Source organism: Petromyzon marinus, chromosome 36 (genome assembly GCF_048934315.1).
Source record: "Petromyzon marinus isolate PM22_M1 ecotype Great Lakes invasive population chromosome 36, UKy_Petmar_22M1.pri1.0, whole genome shotgun sequence".
In the NCBI taxonomy this organism is placed as follows: domain Eukaryota; kingdom Metazoa; phylum Chordata; class Hyperoartia; order Petromyzontiformes; family Petromyzontidae; genus Petromyzon; species Petromyzon marinus.
The window spans coordinates 9,996,983-10,015,736 of record NC_133702.1 but is presented as its reverse complement, the minus strand read 5'-3'; the positions used below and the strand labels follow the sequence as shown (position 1 = coordinate 10,015,736).

Here is an 18,754-nt window from a genome sequence, read left to right as displayed (position 1 = left end):
CCTACACACACACCCTTACCTACACACACACACACCCCCTTGCCTACACACACACACACACCCTTACCTACACACACACACACACCCTCGCCTACACACACACACACCCTCGCCTACACACACACACCCTTACCTACACACACACACCCTTACCTACACACACACACCCTTGCCTACACACACACACACACCCTCGCCTACACACACACACACACACCCTCGCCTACACACACACACACACACACACCCTACACACACACCCTTACCTACACACACACACACACCCTTGCCTACACACACACACACACCCTTACCTACACACACACACACCCTCGCCTACACACACACACACCCTCGCCTACACACACACACACACACCCTTACCTACACACACACACCCTTACCTACACACACACACACACCCTCGCCTACACACACACACACACACCCTCGCCTACACACACACACACACACCCTCGCCTACACACACACACACACCCTTGCCTACACACACACACACACCCTCGCCTACACACACACACACACACCCTCGCCTACACACACACACACACACCCTCGCCTACACACACCCTACACACACACCCTACACACCCTACACACCATCGACCTCGCACGCGCCCACGGACGGCCACTCCCAGGCGGCCGGTGCAGACGAGACGGACGCACGCACGGACGCCCACAACGCCCCAATTTGTGCCGTGAGATTTTGCGCCTCACGCTTCATTAGTGGCACTTTAACTCGGAGCCGCTCGCCCGCCGAGCTGCGCCGACTTAAAATTCACAAAAAAAGGTGAAAGGAAACGTGGAACCGGGGGGTGGGGGGAGGGGGGGGAGGGGGGGTAGGGGGGAGGGGGGGAGGGTGGGGCCCTTCTTTTTTGTCCGCCAAGTTATTTTGCGAGAGCCGTGCGTCGTCGTTCCTTCATCATTTTGTCAAAAGCAGGATTGAGTCCTGGGGGGGGGAGGGAGTAAGGGGGGGGGGGGTGGAGGGAGATAGGGGGGGGTGGAGGGAGTAAGGGGGGGGTGGAGGGAGTAAGGGGGGGGTGGAGGGAGTAAGGGGGGGGTGGAGGGAGTAAGGGGGGGGTGGAGGGAGTAAGGGGGGGTGGGGGGGAGGGGGTGGGCCCTGGGTGGCGCACAGGGGAATCGTAACGACCCGGGTTGGAGTGCTGAACCGGCTACGCTGAGAATCCTGGGTTTGGACCGGAGTTTCACTGCCCCCCGAACTCTCAGAACCCCCCTTCTCGTAGCCCATGCAAGGATCCACGTTCGTTTTTATATCGGGCCAACGTGGTGGCGGTTCTATGCCAAGCTCCACGTCATTAACCCTCCACCGCATGGAGGTATCGTCACTTTCACGCCTACGATATATATTTTTATTATTGACACGCGTGGCAATGTATTGAAAACAATTCTGACCAATGAAGCTGCTTCTCCAGCGGAGGCTCGCGACTTCTCCGCAATGTTAAGTTCGGAACGCCGTGTTCATATAATAACGTAAAATATTACGACGAAAAATTATTTGCAGGCCGTTGTCAATCCCGCAGGGAAGACCTCTCCACACCATGTAAATTATGGGGGTTGTTTGACCGTACTTCACTCGCGCTTGTTAAAGAAACGGTTGCCGTTCATTGCTGCGTGTGTGTGTGCCCTGCGCTACTAATCCGGCGACCCGGGTTTTAATCCCCCTCACGGTCGACACCAGTCACGATAATCTGAGCCGGTCCTGTGCCTCTCCTAGGTCGACTGGGCCTCAAATGAGTACCCGGTGCGGTGTGTAAACATTGCCACTTGGGAGACAAAGGCAGTCGGGAAGTGGTGTTTGGCCACCCACCGCCTCGGGCACCGTTCCGGCCTTCAGAGGTGCTCGTGACCAGCACTTTCCCCACCACTCTGTTAAGGCTATACGGGGGATCTTTGTCTTGCAGGTACTGCTTCCCTTTTGGGCGGCCGGAGGGAGGACTGAAGGCGTCTCTGTCTCTCCTGGAACGTGTGAGTGCCGCTCGGAGACACCGGCTCCATCACCTCCTCCACGCTCCACAATTCACAATCTGCACTCCAGAATCCACAATCCGCGCTCCAGAATCTACAATCCGCGCTCCAGAATCCGTAATCAACTCTGCCCTTTTGGCCTCTTGGGCAGGGAGAGTGCCCGGTGAACACTTTTTTCAAGTGATGATGAAGATTAATGTGTGTCCGTGTGTCTGCCTAGGTGATGTGTGAGACCTCAATCTATGTATCTGTGCAGGTGGTGATAAATTATTGTTCACGTACCCTGGGTGACGTGGCTGTCGAGGTGATGTGTCTCTCTTAGGTGTCCTTGAAGATCTCTGTGTCTGCGTCCATGCAGGTTTCTGTCTGTGTCCGTCTGTCTGTGAGTGATTTTTTAAGAAAATTGTCTGTGTCTCTGTGCAAGTGTCTATAAGATCTGGCTGTTACGTGTCTGTCTCGGTTAACGTGAAGTTACCCGTGTCTGTGCCTCTGCGCAGGTGATGATGAAGGACATCTCAACCCCCGTTGTCCAGGACGATGTGCAGATGCTTCTGTGTAAATGTCTGCAGAAGGCTGCCCACCTCAACTTCTCCAACGTCTGTGCCATCGCCAGGCACGAAGGTGCCCACGCACGCACGCACCCACATACACACACGTGCACGAATGTACGTACATACACACGCACGTACACGCGTACGCACGCACGCACGCACCCACATACACACACGTGCACGAATGTACGTTCGTACACACGCACGAATGTACGTATGTACTCGCGCACGTACACGCGTACGCACACACGCGACCCGGGTTCGCATCCACGACCGTGGTCCCCACGCAGGCCGTCCCGGTGCCAGGAGCGGGTGGAATTTGTCACTTTTTCGCCCCTCCGATTAGCACGGTTGGTTACGTACAGTGCGAAGGAAGTTCAACACGCATGACGTCTTTTTAAAATCAACGTCAAGATCAAGAGACAATCGTGGCCACAGCCAGCCGTGGATGGCCCCCACCACCACACCTCACTAAAATGTTCTTCCCTCTGCCAGAACTCCGCAGCTGCTGCTGCACAGGAGATGTGCAGGGACCTCCACGATCTGCCCTGACAAGTCTCCCGCCGCCGCCACCATCTGGCCTTAGGTCTTATCGTCCCCTGGTCATTGGATTCGCGGAGAACCACTCCGATATCTCATTCGGAAATCGGGCCTCCCCAAAAAGCGTGTTGTGGCGCGTTGGAGACATCCTGTGTGGCGCTGCGTTGGCACGAGATACGGATTTTTGTGCGTGTCTTTTAACTTGCCGTGTATATGCTTTGGCCCGGTTGCTGAGCATAGGCCCAAAGTCCCAAAATCCATCGAGCGGCCAGCAACAATCGGCACTGTTGAAGAGTTTATGCGTTACTTGAAGTGAGCAAGGTAATAAGAACTGGGGGAAAGAGACGATGGGAGGCAGTTTTGACTTGGAGCGGTGAGAGCAAAGAAACAGAAGCGTTTTGATGGTAATTGATGACGGCAATGATGATGATGATGAAGGCGAATGATGTTGATGAATGACAATGATGATGTTAATGGTGACGACGACGATGACGATGATGTTAACGATGTTGTCTGCGTCCCATAACTCTCCTCTCTAACCTCGACTTTCGTTTTCTGTCCGTGTGTGTCGAGAGCAGCCAATCAGAAGGCTGCAGGTGAGGGGCATTGTGGGTCCTTGTCTGCTCCCTGATGGAGTGAGTCACTGCATGAAATTATAATTAAAAAATCGCAGACAAAGATGCGTTTTTCTTGAGGGAGAAAAGCAGGACCAGAGCAATTGATGATGTGGCACTTACGTGATATTCCTCGTCGAAGAGTTTGTATCTATTTTATTTTACCAGGTAAGGCCCACTGCGATATGTAGCTCGTTTTTAGAAGTGACCGGGCCACAAATGATATCCCAAATAAGTGCATATCGTGTGGAAATTCATAGCAGCCAAATACCCTAAACGCATGTTTCTAAAATTTGGAGGGAAAAACGTGAGGACCCGGAGAAATATCCACACAACCACGGGGAGAGAGACACGCGAACTCCAAATATACAGCAGGCGTCAGGGTCGGGATCGAACCCACGACCTCCTGTATACCAGGCGAGGTAGTTAACATATCCCCACCGTAACTGTCAACCTCATCAATGGGCTGATGCGCACATCTCCATCATGAATGGAAAATTAATGACACCAGCCACAGTAGTGTGATCGTGGCCATGCTACAAGACTATGGGCTGTACATTAAAGCACCGTAGTCTGTGCTCCTTAAGTCGAGGAATCGCAAAACTACGCAAACTCTCTCTGCTGAAGCCCTCTCCTTGTGGTCAGCATACCTCGAAATTGGCGTCTATCTGCTGAACATATTGCTGCCACCATGCGGCAACAACGGAATATAATGGTGTTGTTAGTTTGTCAGGTTATTTGATTCTGTCCCGTGTAAACCGTGTCGGCGCGTGGATTATAATCGGTAGAGATTGTTAAAGGTGCGACGATTTGGAGGCTCGCGGTCAAAACGTGTCTCGCTGGGAGGGTTCAACGCCGATGGTACAATTGGAATAGGTTTTGTCTCATTTACATTTTAAAATACAATTGCATTGAGCGGTCATATTATTTGATACATGTAGCACAATGTCGCAAATGCAACGCGCTGGGAGCTGAGATATTGGCGGACATGTGAAAACGTCGAATAAAGTGAACGTGTATATAAAATGACAGTCGTGCAGCTATGCGTAAATAAAGCACCGGTGTGGGCCGCTTAATTAGGTCAGGGCGGAACTGTGACAGTCGGATACGTGGCCGTTGTACTGTTCAGACGTTTGGCTGCATGACCCTCCGCGTGCCGGGTGGGTGAAACGGCGGCGCCGTGGGCGTCACGGGCGCTCCGCTGGAGTGGAGAACTAACGAGCGTCACCCCCCCCCACCCCCACTACACCTCCAAACGTCTCGCTCTCCCCATTTCTCGTCTCCCTTTGCTTCTCCACCACCACCTCCTGGCATTCCATGTCTCTTGCATCCCCGTGTTTCCCACGCATCTCCTCCATGTCTCCTGCACGTCTCCTTCGTGGTTTCCCCCGTATTCCCCCGTGTCTTCTCCATCTCACCCCTCCCCCCGTGTCTCCCCCATGTCTCCCACATGTCTCCCCCATGTCTCCCCCCATGGCTTCCCCATGTCTCCCCCATGTCTCCCCCCATGGCTTCCCATTGTCTCCCCCATGTCTCCCCCATGTCTCCCCCGTGTCTCCCCCCCGTGTCTCCCCCCGTGCCTCCCCCCATGGCTTCCCTCTTGTCTCCCCCGTGCCTCCCCCTGTGCCTCCCCCCGTGCCTCCCCCCGTGCCTCCCCCTGTGTCTCCCCCATGTCTCCCCCATGTCTCCCCCATGTCTCATCCGTGTCTCCCCCATGTCTCCCCCATGTCTCCCCCATGTCTCCCCCATGTCTCCCCCCGCGTTCCCCACACGCATCTCCCCCCACGACTCCCTCCGCGTCAACCCCCCCCCCCCTTTGTGGTGCGGCCGGCACGGGGAGTAGAGGCCGGCGTGCCGCCGCCAGTGCGGCGTCTGGAGGAGACGCTGCGTCTCGCGGAGCACTGCATCGACGTGCTGCAGCAGAACCACGACTACCACTGGGAGGCACGCACACACACACGCACGCCTGTGTGTTCGTCTTCCTCTCTGATGCTCTGTCACTCTGCATGTCTGCTACGTTGCTTGCCTGTCCGTTTCTCACGTCACCTGTTTGCTACTTTCTCTCTGTTCACTTCTCTGTCGATTTTTCGGTCTACTTTTTTTTTAGTCTCCCCATCTGCTACGTTCTTTTATTCATTTGTCTATTTGTCAACTTGTCTGTTGGTTTCTATCGGTCCACCCGTCAGTATATCTGGCCATTTGTCTTAAAGTAATTTGGCTGTCTTCCTGTCTGTTTCTCTACTGTTATGTCAGGCAACCTCTGTCCACCTGCTATGTCTGCTCTGTCTGCCTCTTGCGGTCCATATTCATCTGATGTTCACCTACTTGTCCACGCTTTGGCACAGACACCTGTCACGCAAGCGGTAAGCCGCTTGACAATGTGAGTTGCCCACTGACCTCTGACCTCTCTTCCTCCTCCTCTCTCGTCCTCCACTCCTCTCTCCTCATTCCTCCTCTCTCCTCATTCCTCTCCTCTCCTCTCTCCTTCCCCTCCTCTCTCCTCTCCTCCTGCTCTCTCATCCTCTCTCCTCCCTCTCCTCCTCTGCACTGCTCCCCCGCCGGCAGGGAAGAGAGGTGAGCCATCGCTCGACCACACCGCACACGTCTCCTCTCAATGTCACGGGCCGAACACAATCCCATCGCTATCACTCCAGCTGCTCGCCCCCTCCCAGAACCTTGCCAACGGCGATGACGCGGCCCAGCGGTAACGCATTCACCGCTTGTTGTTGCAGAGGTTCGCGGTTCGAATCCAGCGGCCGCCCTGGTTATTATTAACCGTAGTAGTAATAATAGTGGCACTACGCGGAGTCTGCTTCACTCGCACAGGACGTCAAAGATCCCCTGACGTCGTTCACAAGAGCAGGCCGTCGTGTGCCGGCGTCGGGGGGGGGTCCACATTTGTAAAAGTTCAAAACCAACCCGCGAATGATTAAGTTCGGGATTACACAGAGCAATCATCGCCCCCTACTGACAGACTCGTGCCCCAGGTCACTCGCACAAACGAGACTCTATCCTGGTGTCTTGAGTTCTCGCCTGCTAAGTCAACTTGAAACCTGACAACTCAATTCACTTTGCAGGAATGGCTTGGGATGTTTTACAAAGAACAAAATACTTTAGTCGCTGGCAAGGTCACTTCACTGTGTGGGGAGTACTTGCGCGTGTGTGTGTGTGATCACCGGTACTAATAGTGGGGGCGGTAGTGCAGTGGTTCGCGCCCCTGCGCTACGATCCCGGTGACCCGAGCTAACTTCCTGCTCACGACCACTAATGGTGACGGCTAATATCTGAACAGGTCCTGGGACTCCCCTAGGTCGACTCAGCATTAAATGAGTACCTGCTGCGATGTGTGTAAAACATAACCACCTGGTGTTGGCCACCCACCTACCCCCACTTGTGCCATGTAGGCCTTCATATATGCTTTTTTGCCCCAATACTCTGTTAAAGGCTAAACTAAACGCAGCTATTTTTTTTTGTTTTACCCGATAATGCCCACTGAGATATATAGCTCTTTTTCAGAAGCGATCTGGCTATCACAAATTATAGCTCAACGAAGTAGCTTATCACGTGAACATTTACAGCAGCCAAATACTCTAAACGCGTGATGTTGATTCTAAATGTGGAGGGGAAAAACTGGTGGACCCGGAGAAAAATCCACACGACCACGGGGAGAGAGACGCACAAACTTCAAATATACAGCAGCAGGCGTCAGGGTCTGGATCGAACCCACGGCCTCCTGTTTACCAGGCGAGGTAGTTAACATCTCACAACCGTGGGGCACCACGGTGTAAGGGGGTCAAGGCTACACGGGGGACCTTTGTCTCTGTAACACTCGTCCACCGCAGGCGTTCGCCTTCTGGTCGGAGCTGATGGGCGAGCACGCCGAGACGTTCCTGTCGCTCTACGTGGACGACTTCGACGCGGCCATCGCGATGCAGCCTGCCGAGTCGTGGGACAGCTTCCCGCTCTTCCAGCTGCTCAACGACTACCTGCGCGCCGACCGTGAGCGTCACCGACACCGCCTCCGGGTGCCGGTTGGAGGGGTTAGGGCGGCAGGCAGCGGCCGCCCGGCATCGCTAGAGACGCAGAGAGGGGAAATGACAAAATAGTTTGAGCAACGCTTGCGCTCATCACAGCGTTTCCAAGCAGGGTATTTTTGTTTCGACGTTTTACACCGAATGATGAAGTGCAATTTCGCAAGGCTGCTGCTTGCTGGCTGGCTGCTCGTAATTGGAATCAAACAAGCCTGTACGCTGCTGTGCCCGGCCGTAGACGTGAGTGAGAGCGATTGCGCAAGATTTGCTGCAATGGGGCCGGCCCCTACCCCCTGCTGTGCCGAGACGACACCGCGAGTTACATTCACTCGGCACATAATGGGGGGCACTCGTCACACGTGGTTTATTTGTGGGTTTTTTTTCTGGCCAATTTAGGGAAGCACCAGCCTTTGGGCCCCTTGCCTGCTGCACGCTCGGGGTCATGAAGGAGATACTCTGGCCTTAAGAACCTGGGGAAAGAGCGGGGGTTTGGCATGCCTCAATGTTTGGAAGAAGTAGCCGAACTCTACAGAGTGACTGACGGGTGCACTCCGCCACGGAGGTTGCGGGCGGCGATCCAGAGCCTGAGACTGGGCAAAGCGACTGGCGGGGGGCGATCTTCCCGATCGAATGTGCCGAGGGAGGGTAGTGAATCGGTCGCGGGCAGTGCGCGTGGGGGAACCGGGTCGCGTTGCGCAGGACGTGCGGGGAAGGAGGCCGTTGTTCGTGTGTGTGCGCGCGTGTGTGTAGCTTACCTGTGCAACGGGAGATTTCACCGGCACCTGCAGGACATCTTCGGGCCCATGGTGGTGCGTTACGTGGACCTCATGGAGACTTCCATCGCCCAGTCCATCAGCAAGGGCATCGAGCGCGAGTCCTGGGAGCCCGTCAAGTACGTTGGGTGCGTGCACGCGGGCAGCATGTGGCCGGAGTGGCTCGGGGGGTGTTCAGATGGCTGAGCTGGAACAGCGGAGATCCTGGTTACAATGCGACCTCGGACGTCTGCCGTCCTCACGTGCGGTCGATGGTCTCGTCACGGGCGATAATCACTGCTAAAATGATCATCACGTTAAATTTGGTTCGACAACGTAATGTTTTGCTCCATTCCAGCTCGAAGATCTAAAATATCTTCTTGACTGCCGTGCGTCGAATATTGCTCAGTGGCAGAGTGGATGAGGAAATGCTGCCCACCTACTGTGCCAAACAGAGAGGTCCCTTGAAGGGATCTCGGTGGTAGCTCTGTGCTATCTGCTTCCGTGGGCAGTTCGTTAACAATCAATGGCCCACACTGCTCTGTGAGAGTTCTGAATGGATTCTGCGTGGCTTAACGTTAGGTTCCGGTACTACGTTAAGGATTAAATGAGGGTCAAAATTTTACAAAATGAAAAAAAAGTGGAAGGATGTGAGCATGGGAGAAGTGGATGGTGCGGTCGAGCCTGGGGAGCTGGCGAGTGGCGACAGTGGCTCCCGGGAATCGGGTGGCATCAGCGAGCAAAGCTCTTCATGAATGACTTATTTCATTGTGTCGTTTTTATTGACTCCTTTGTATTGTTTTTTTGGGAGGGTGGGGGGGGTGGAGGAGATTGTGAATTGTAACAATTAGAGGTTAAATTCGAGTCAAAAGTGTATTTTAACAATGTGTTCCTTTTATTATCGGAATTGGAGGATTCCGATGAGCTGTAAAGCTCTTTTTCACAAATGTCCAGTGGGGGCGGGTCAGAACGTTACAACAACAAACAGTACAAAAACATGATGGGAGTGCAAAGTAGAGGAAAGGTGAGCAAATCACACAAAATATACAAATAAAACTAAACTATTTTTTTTCCAAGTAAAGCTGACTGAGCTATTAGCTTCTTTTTCAAAAGTGACCTGGCCACAAATGATAGCTCTACGAAGTGCCTTATCATGTTGAAAGTTTATAGCCGCCAAATAATCTAAATGCATGTTTCTATACAGTGCTTCTTTTGCCATCATTTTTATCAACTTGTGTTTAATAATAATTTGTATTTTTTTCTTTTGCGCGAATTGTACCAATCTACTGCTGCCTAGGGGCATTCGTTTTAACCGTACTCGCCAATGCTAGTCAGTACGAGTTGGTGGAGTGGGTGTGGGGGGTGATAGGCCAGGAGCAATTCAGATACCACTCGCCACTGATGATGTTGGCCGTGGCCCGACATTCACATCTGGGTCGTCGAATTCACAGCGTGGTGTGCTAACCACTGTGCCACCACTCACTCCCCGCAACACAAACAACTTGCAAGCATGAACGTACACACAACCTTGCGTACACGGACACGCAAACGCACAAATGCAAACATCCCCCGTATCTAGCCTTAAGAGACTAACAGGCCAAGTGCCGTGAGTTTGCGAGCACCTATGAAAGCTGGCAATGGCGCACGATGGATGGCATGGCCAGTACCATCCCCGGCCGCCTTTGTCACCCCAATGCTGAAGTTTACACACTGCACCAGGTACTCATTCAAACCGAGTTAACCTAGGGTGGGTGAGTGGGAGAGGGCGGGGCATACGTACACACAGACACACGAGCACACACAGACGCATGTGCGCTCGCACGCTCGCACGTGTCGCCCCTGATGTCATTATCGCCCGCACACCTGCCCGCGACGGACACCTGTCCTACGCGCGGTGGCGATGGCGGCGGAGCCCGCGCGTCCGATTGGCTCGCGGTAACGAACACTGTGGCGTTGTCCCGCTAATTAAACTCCCAGGGAGCCGTCCGAAATTACACATTGCGCGCCACTCCCGGCGGTGGGATTCGTTGTGCCCCATTAACTCTTTAGTGACCTCGCGGCGCTGACACCCGCACCTCCCACCACCGCAACCCCCCCCCACCCCACCGCACGGGGGGGCGGGGGCGGAATTCCCCACAGAAACGATGGGGGGGGGGGTGTGAAGCCCCCGCTCGCCCGACCCCCCACCCCGCCCCTGCCCAGATCTCAAACTCACTTTAATGATCGACAGTGAAAGCAAAACATCCCGGAGTGGCTCCTCAATCGCGTGGGCGCTGCCATCGCCGCCGGAGAAGCCGCACTCCGTCACCTTCGTCTCGTGCGTGCCGATGCCGTTCGTCATCGTCGTCATGATCATCGGCCATGATCGATCCACTGCTGGATGAAAAGGCCCTCCCCAAGCCGTCAACATCTCTCATGGTCCTGCAATGGATGTGACGATCCATCCAGCTCCAAATCGGCTGATTCTATCGATCAGTCTCCGCGCTGGACACCCTCTTGGGCTGCCACTTTGTCTCTTGTTTGTTGTTTCTTTCCCCGTACCTCTGATGAGCACGGTTGGCTACGTACAGTGCGAAAGAAGTTCAACATACATACATACAAACGTGACAATCGTGTCGGGTGGTGGAGAGTGAATGACAGATAATTACCACGTGTGGCCCAACCCAAAAAACGAATATCGATCAATGCATTGGCTATGAACACATTCTCCCCTTCAATAAAAATCCGCGATAGACGGCTTTGACGGTTCTGCAGCGGCGTTTGTTGTCCGCGCTCCACAGAAGGCGAATTGCTCGCTCGACGGGTGATCGGGATCATACGTTCGTTAGCGGCGCTTGATTTCTCGTTGGATTTGTTGTAGGCACGTGACTCGCAGCCACCAGCCATCGCGAGGGGTACACTGAATGGGGTGTGCCGGGTGTGGAAATATTTTGTGGGTCCCAAAATCCAGCTGAAGTTAAAACCCTTGTTTGTAAGTGTTCAGCAGGAGGCTTAGAACAGCTGACCCTGCCCCGTGATGGGAACCAAGCAACCTCCACGCTGTGACTGTGCATCCTCGTGTCTCCCTCCCCCCACCCCACCTCACCTTCCTCCCTACTGTGTCTCGCCTCTTCCTTCTGTCTCCCTCCTCCTACGCCTCACTTCTCCCCGCGTCTTCCTATTCCTCCCTGTTTCCCTCCTCCTCTTCCCCATGTCTCCTCCTCTCTGAATCTCTTTCCTCCTCCCCATGTCTCCTTTCTCCTCCCCCCCCCCCCGGCCCCCGTGTCTCCCTCCTCCCCCTCTGTGTCTCGCTTCTTCCTTCCCGTGTCCCCCCCTCCCCCCATCGGTGCAGGAGCCTCACGGGGAACCTGCCCAAGGTGCCCGTGACCCTGCCCCCCGTGACGCTGCCCCCCGTCAACCTACCCAGCTTCTCGGCCCCCTCGTGGGTCTCCTCCATCTACAACTCGGAGTGAGCGTCCGTGGCGTTACTCTCCCCCCCCCCCCACCCCCCCACCATGTCGTGTGGGGCGAGGGGCGAACTTCTTTCGCACCATACATAACCAACCGTGATAATCGGAGTGTGTATTAAACTTCAGCACCGGGGAGACAGAGGCGGGCCGGCCATCGCGTTGGCCGCCCGCGACCTCGTATGCCGCGCGGGCCTTCGTCTGTGCTCGCTAACACCCCAACAGTCTGTGTCACGACTGCACGCGTGCCATCGCGACGCGTGACGCATTGACCCCCGCGCGCACCGGGTCGTGCGATGTTACGCGATTCCCGCTTGTTGCCATGCCCCCTCCCCTGATGTCGTGCGATTTCCCCACCCCCCCCCCCCCTCCCGCCCACACGTTATCGCCCGCCAGTAACGAGTCGGCCGAGTCCATCGACCTCTTCTGGAAGCTGGACACGCTGCAGAGCTTCGTGTCGGGGCTCCACTGGCCCGACCCCGAGTTTGGCGAGCAGCTGGAGGGTCGGCTTAAGCAGATGGCGAGCGACATGATCCAGACATGCGTCAAGCGGTGAGGCCTCGCTTTCGCTCCCGCTCGCAGTCTTCAACGGGGGATGCCCCCCCTCCCCCCCCCCCCCCCCCCCGGGCGTGGAGCCGGTGTTGCCAAGTCAGTGCTTTTATCGCTCGATTCTAGCGACCTTTGTGGCTGTCTCTAGCGGCCGACAATTTGGCATTGTGCAGATTTCGGAGCGACCCCATGGGCATGTTGAGAATCCGACATCGGTTCACTTCGAGTAACACGCAGTAACTTGGCCTCTCGCACAATTCCAGGTTTGCATCAAGGTTCCTGTAGCAGTTGTCTATCGGTAACGCTCGGTGAAATGCCGAGTGACGTTTTTGACGACAGAAGGAATCTCTCTCGCAAGACGTGTGGCCTTTGTGGAAGAGTAGGCCAAAATACTCTCAACTGAGAGCCTCTCTGGAGCTCCTCCCACGAGTGGAGGCCCTTATCCTAGCAGTTCCATGAGCAAGCAATTGCAGGGCTGATCCTAAGGCCTATTGATCTTCCTTTGGCGACTTTTTCACTCTCAGGATTTGGCAACAACGATGGGGTGACATCTCCATTCATGACTTCGATACCCCGCCGCCATCCATGTGATCTCGTGACCCCTGGTGACCCCGTGCATGTGACCCCCCCCCCACCCCCGCCAGCACGCGGATTGCGTTTGAAGCGAAGCTGGCGAAGACGAGCCGCTCGACGGACTTCCGCACGCCACAGTCGGTGTGCACGATGCTCAACGTGCTGGTGGAGGCCAAGGGCCAGACGGCCAAGCTAGGAGGGGCGCTGGAGAGCTCCAAGGAGGTGCGCGGCCCTTCACGGGAATCGTCAGCGTGGCCGGCGTCACGAGCGTCATCGACGCGAGCGGTGTCATCGGCATCTTCAGCGTCATCAGTGTCGTCGGCTTGATCGGTGTCATCAGCGTCCTCGCTATCATCAGTTTCATCAGTTTCATCAGTGTCATCAGCATCATCAGTGTTGTCAGCATTACCAGTGTCACCAGTGTCTCATCAGTGTCATCAGCATAAAACCCCATCATCAATTGCATCGCAATAACCAGTGTCACCAGTGTTACTGGCGCTTCTGGCGTTTTTGTCAACACTACCACCGCCATCATCATCATCGTCGTTGATCTCATGATCACTGTCAATTGTCATTATCACAACCGGTATATTCATCGCCACCATCATGATCATCATCACCGTCATCCGCATCATCATCACCATCCATGCTCACCGCTTACTCAATACCTCACCACGTGTTCATCATCATCATCATTATTGTCATCATTGTCACCATTACCGTAATCATTACATTCCATCATCACCCTTGTCCAGTGCCATCTTCGTCACCGCGCATATCCAAAAAATTGCCATCGTGTGTACTCACGTGTGCCACGCGCAGACTTAAGAAACCCATCAGCGCCGAACGATCTGCGATTATACACGCTGCTGCTGCTACTGAAACGAAGTTGGTTTCTAGACAGGACGCCGTGGTGGAGGGGGGGGCGAAGGGGAGAGGGGAGGAGGAGGCGTGCCGACTTGCGGCCTTGTAACCCTGCTGTGAAAATAAAGAGCTCTCTTTCTCAGGAGACGATGAGGCAATTGCAGATATTGTTGGAGAATGTTTGTATGTTTCGCACCGTACGTAGCCAACCGTGCTAATCAGAGGTCTGGGGGAAGCACAAAAAACGAAACACAAAAAGCAGTTCTAGAGTTTTCAATTTTTCAATTTCTATTTAAAAGTGCATGGCTCCATTGGCAACGTGTGGACCTGTGCAAGGCGGCAGCAGCGTGTGGCGTCAGCGCCCAGTCTACGGCCACGTGGCCTTTTTCATCCATCTGGATTGTCCCTCTTTGTACCTCCCCCCCCCTCCCACATCTCTCAATGCCCTCTTGTTTCATGCCCACCCTGGCAAGTCAGTGGAGCCACGGTGCCCGTGGGGGTACCCATCCGTGCCCTCCACGCCGCCCAGGGCTTAACTTCAGCCGGTTCTGGCCGGCGGAAAAGAATCCGGAAAAGATTGACGCACCGGGCACACTACATCCATAATTATTTATACTGCAGGAGGAATCTGATGAGCTATAAAGCTCTTTTTCACAGATGTCCAGTAGGGGCGGGTCAGAACGTTGCAACAACAACAAACAGTACAAAAACACGCGAGGGGAGTGCAAAGTAAACAAATGACTTTTTAAAATATGCAAATAAAACTCGACAATTGTTTTTTATCTTACCAGGTAACTTATTTTTCAGCATTGACCTGGCGACACACAACAGCTCAACAAAAGTGGTTTGTTACGTGGAAATTTACAGCGGCAAAATAATCCAGAATACCTCTCTCCGTGGCTGGAGCTCTACCACTCACGTGCTCTAACCCAGTCGTGTGCGTATGTAGGCTCACGTTGCACGTATCCGCGTGAACGAGTGCGTGCGTGTCCGCCTGTGTGCGCTCGCGCGACATTACACCCGCGTCCCCGTGCATGCATCCTGAGAGTCGTCCTTGGCTGTGCGCGCGTCTCTTTGTCGCGTGTAATTACACATTCCGTATCGGAATGGGTCCGTGTCTCACTGAGCTACCTGAAAGCGCCTCTTTAAAATTCCTAATTTGTTTCAATGTCACCGTTTCATCATCCCCCCCGCCCAATCTTCCAAAACCCCTCCCCGAAACTGGGGGGGGGGGGGGGGGTGCGGGGGGTTTATCCCCTCTCGGGAAAGCCATCAGCCTTTCACATATTTAACAGAATCGGGAGGCCTTTGCCCTCTCCATATACGATGGCATTTCGCAGTGTTTGCGAATATGAAACACGTGCCCCAAACAATATGTTAAGGCTGCACTGAGATCTTGGTATTGGTATATGAGAAGTTCGGGGAGTTGTCGTGTAGAGGTTAGCGCACTACGCGATGATCTCGTAGCGATTAGCGCACTACGCGATAATCTTGTAGCGGTTAGCCCACTACGCAATGATCTTGTAGCGGTTAGCGCACTACGCTATGATCTCGTAGCGATTAGCGCACTACGCTATGATCTTGTAGCGATTAGCGCACTACGCTATGATCTTGTAGCGGTTAGCCCACTACGCAATGATCTTGTAGCGGTTAGCGCACTACGCTATGATCTCGTAGCGATTAGCGCACTACGCTATGATCTCGTAGTGATTAGCGCACTACGCTATGATCTTGTAGCGATTAGCGCACTACGCTATGGTGTCGTAGCGGTTAGCGCACTACGCTATGATCTTGTAGCGATTAGCACACTACGCTATGATCTCGTAGCGGTTAGTGCACTACGCGATGATCTTGTAGCATTTAGCGCACTACGCTATGATCTTGTAGTGGTTAGCGCACCATGCTATGATCTTGTAGCGGTTAGCGCACCACGCTGATCTTGTAGCGGTTAGCGCACTACGCTATGATCTTGTAACGGTTAGCGCACCACGCGATGATCTTGTAGCGGTTAGCGCACTACGCTATGATCTTGTAGCGGTTAGCGCAGTACGCTATGATCTCGTAGCGGTTATCGCACAACGCGATGATCTTGTAGCGGTTAGCGCACTACGCTATGATCTTGTAGTGGTTAGTGCACTACGCTATGATCTTGTAGCGCTTAGCGCACTACGCTATGATCTTGTAGTGGTTAGCGAACTATGCTATGATCTTGTAGCGGTTAGCGCACTACGCTATGATCTCGTAGCGGTTAGTGCACTACGCTATGATCTTGTAGCGGTTAGCGCACTACGCTATGATCTCGTAGTGGTTAGTGCACTACGCTATGATCTTGTAGCGGTTAGCGCACTACGCGATGATCTCGTAGTGGTTAGCGCACTACGCAATGATCTCGTAGCGGTTAGCGCACTACGCTATGATCTTGTAGCGGTTAGCGCACTACGCTATGATCTTGTAGAGGTTAGCGCACTACGCTATGATCTTGTAGTGGTTAGCGCACTACGCTATGATCTTGTAGTGGTTAGCGCACTATGCTATGATCTTGTAGCGGTTAGCGCACTACGCTATGATCTTATAGCGGTTAGCACACTACGCTATGATCTTGTAGTGGTTAGCGCACTACGCTATGATCTTGTAGTGGTTAGCGCACTACGCTATGATCTTATAGCGGTTAGCACACTACGCTATGATCTTGTAGTGGTTAGCGCACTACGCTATGATCTTGTAGTGGTTAGCGCACTATGCTATGATCTTGTAGCGGTTAGCGCACTACGCTATGATCTCGTAGCGGTTAGTGCACTACGCTATGATGTCGTAGCGGTTAGCGCACTACGCTATGATCTCGTAGCGGTTAGCACACTACGCGATGATCTTGTAGTAGTTAGCGCACTACGCGATGATCTCATAGCAATTAGCGCACTACGCTATGATCTTGTAGTGGTTAGCGCACTATGCTATGATCTTGTAGCGGTTAGCGCACTACGCTATGATCTCGTAGCGGTTAGTGCACTACGCTATGATCTTGTAGCGGTTAGTGCACTACGCTATGATCTCGTAGCGGTTAGTGCACTACGCTATGATGTCGTAGCGGTTAGCGCACTACGCTATGATCTCGTAGCGGTTAGCACACTACGCGATGATCTTGTAGTAGTTAGCGCACTACGCGATGATCTCATAGCAATTAGCGCACTACGCTATGATCTTGTAGTGGTTAGCGCACTATGCTATGATCTTGTAGCGGTTAGCGCACTACGCTATGATCTCGTAGCGGTTAGTGCACTACGCTATGATCTTGTAGCGGTTAGTGCACTACGCTATGATCTCGTAGTGGTTAGCGCACTACGCGATGATCTCGTAGCGGTTAGCGCACTACGCTATGATCTCGTAGCGGTTAGCGCACTAAGCTATGATCTCGTAGTGGTTAGTGCACTACGCTATGATCTTGTAGCGGTTATCGCACTACGCGATGATCTCGTAGTGGTTAGCGCACTACGCAATGATCTCGTAGTGGTTATCGCACTACTCTATGATCTCGTAGCGGTTAGCGCACTACGCGATGATCTCGGCGGCAATATTGGCTCAGTCGACCTAGAGGCCTCCCCTAGGTTGACTGAGCCTTAAATGAGTACCCGGTGCCATGTGCAGAAAACATCGGCGCTCGGGAGACTAAGGCGGCTGGGCGTGATCCTGGCAGCACCACCACCTTCATGTATCATGCCGGCCTTTGTAGACACTCGCTAACACCTTCATGTGCCATGCCGGCCTTTGTAGACACTCGCTAACAGCATTCATCCCACCAGCCTATACGGCTATACCAGCTGGGGGGGACCATCCTGTTTATTTCCTCATGCACGTTCCAACGTGTATGTGTGTGCGTGCGTTTGTGAGCCATCCCATGGCACCTGGGTCTGTCAGGTTTGACACTTCACGTAGCCTCAAAGTGCACCTGGCCTGGCACAGGCGCCGTGGTGACGTCACCGTCACTTATTGTTTTGTGAGCACGCGTGTGTGCGCGAGTGTACGTGGATGTGTTCGTAAGTGCATATTTGTTCCTTGCATGTATGTGTGTGTCCATGTGTGTACGTGTGCGAGCAGCAACAGAAGAAGATCGAGCAGCTAATTGAAGACACATTCAAGGACATGATCGGCATCATGGTGGCCAAGGTTCGTCCACAAATAAAAACCGGCATCCTTTGAGTTGCGTGGTACACAAACCGGGAACCATGACCCTGAGAGTGGGGGGAGCCCCCCCCCTCCACCCAACACTGCCCCATCTTTCCATTCCCACGAAATGGAGTTATTAGCATTGTTCGTGCCAGTAATTGTTGTAAAGCTGGCACCGAAAACGGAAGCTTCCCAGAGTTAATATCAAACGGGGAGCCAGCTTCCTCATTCACAGTTGCTATTACCATCTTCAGTTTGATCACCACTGTTGGATACTTTCGTTTGAAATTGTCTTTTTTTTAAATCCTGGCTGGGAGAGGTGTGCGTGTATGTGTGCATTTGCTTTTGTAAGGGGGGGGGGGCACAGGTGGTGCATCGGCCAGCCATCTCAGTCAACCTACGGTACCGAGGTACCCAGTCCGCTTCAGAAAGCGGGACTGGTTACAGTCTTGAGCAAGGTTTTAGATTTTCAATTGTTTTTAATTCAAGTGTGGTGTGTACAGTCAATACACCGTCTAAACCGGGGAGTGGCGGCATTACCTCCCTCGCGCGGTATTGCACGAGTCGTGGGTTCGATCCTGGACCCTGACGATGCCTGCTGTTGTATATTTGGAGTTCGTGTGTGCTCTCTCCTCGTGCTGGTCGTGTTGGTTTTTCTATGGGTTC

General features: G+C 53.7%; 1 protein-coding gene across 1 annotated transcript in view; it reads left to right on the top strand.

Annotated features, from left to right (window-relative positions):
• The window catches only part of LOC116949305 (calcium-dependent secretion activator 1-like), a 120,806-nt gene that overhangs the window by 82,104 nt on the left and 19,948 nt on the right, over positions 1–18,754 (top strand). The window contains exons 15-24 of the mRNA XM_076072105.1: positions 1,944–2,007; positions 2,505–2,628; positions 3,677–3,694; positions 5,556–5,656; positions 7,555–7,711; positions 8,494–8,635; positions 11,827–11,943; positions 12,338–12,493; positions 13,135–13,285; positions 18,020–18,088. Of these exons, the coding sequence (XP_075928220.1) occupies positions 1,944–2,007; positions 2,505–2,628; positions 3,677–3,694; positions 5,556–5,656; positions 7,555–7,711; positions 8,494–8,635; positions 11,827–11,943; positions 12,338–12,493; positions 13,135–13,285; positions 18,020–18,088 (1,099 nt within the window). The remainder of the gene's footprint in view (positions 1–1,943; positions 2,008–2,504; positions 2,629–3,676; positions 3,695–5,555; positions 5,657–7,554; positions 7,712–8,493; positions 8,636–11,826; positions 11,944–12,337; positions 12,494–13,134; positions 13,286–18,019; positions 18,089–18,754) is intronic.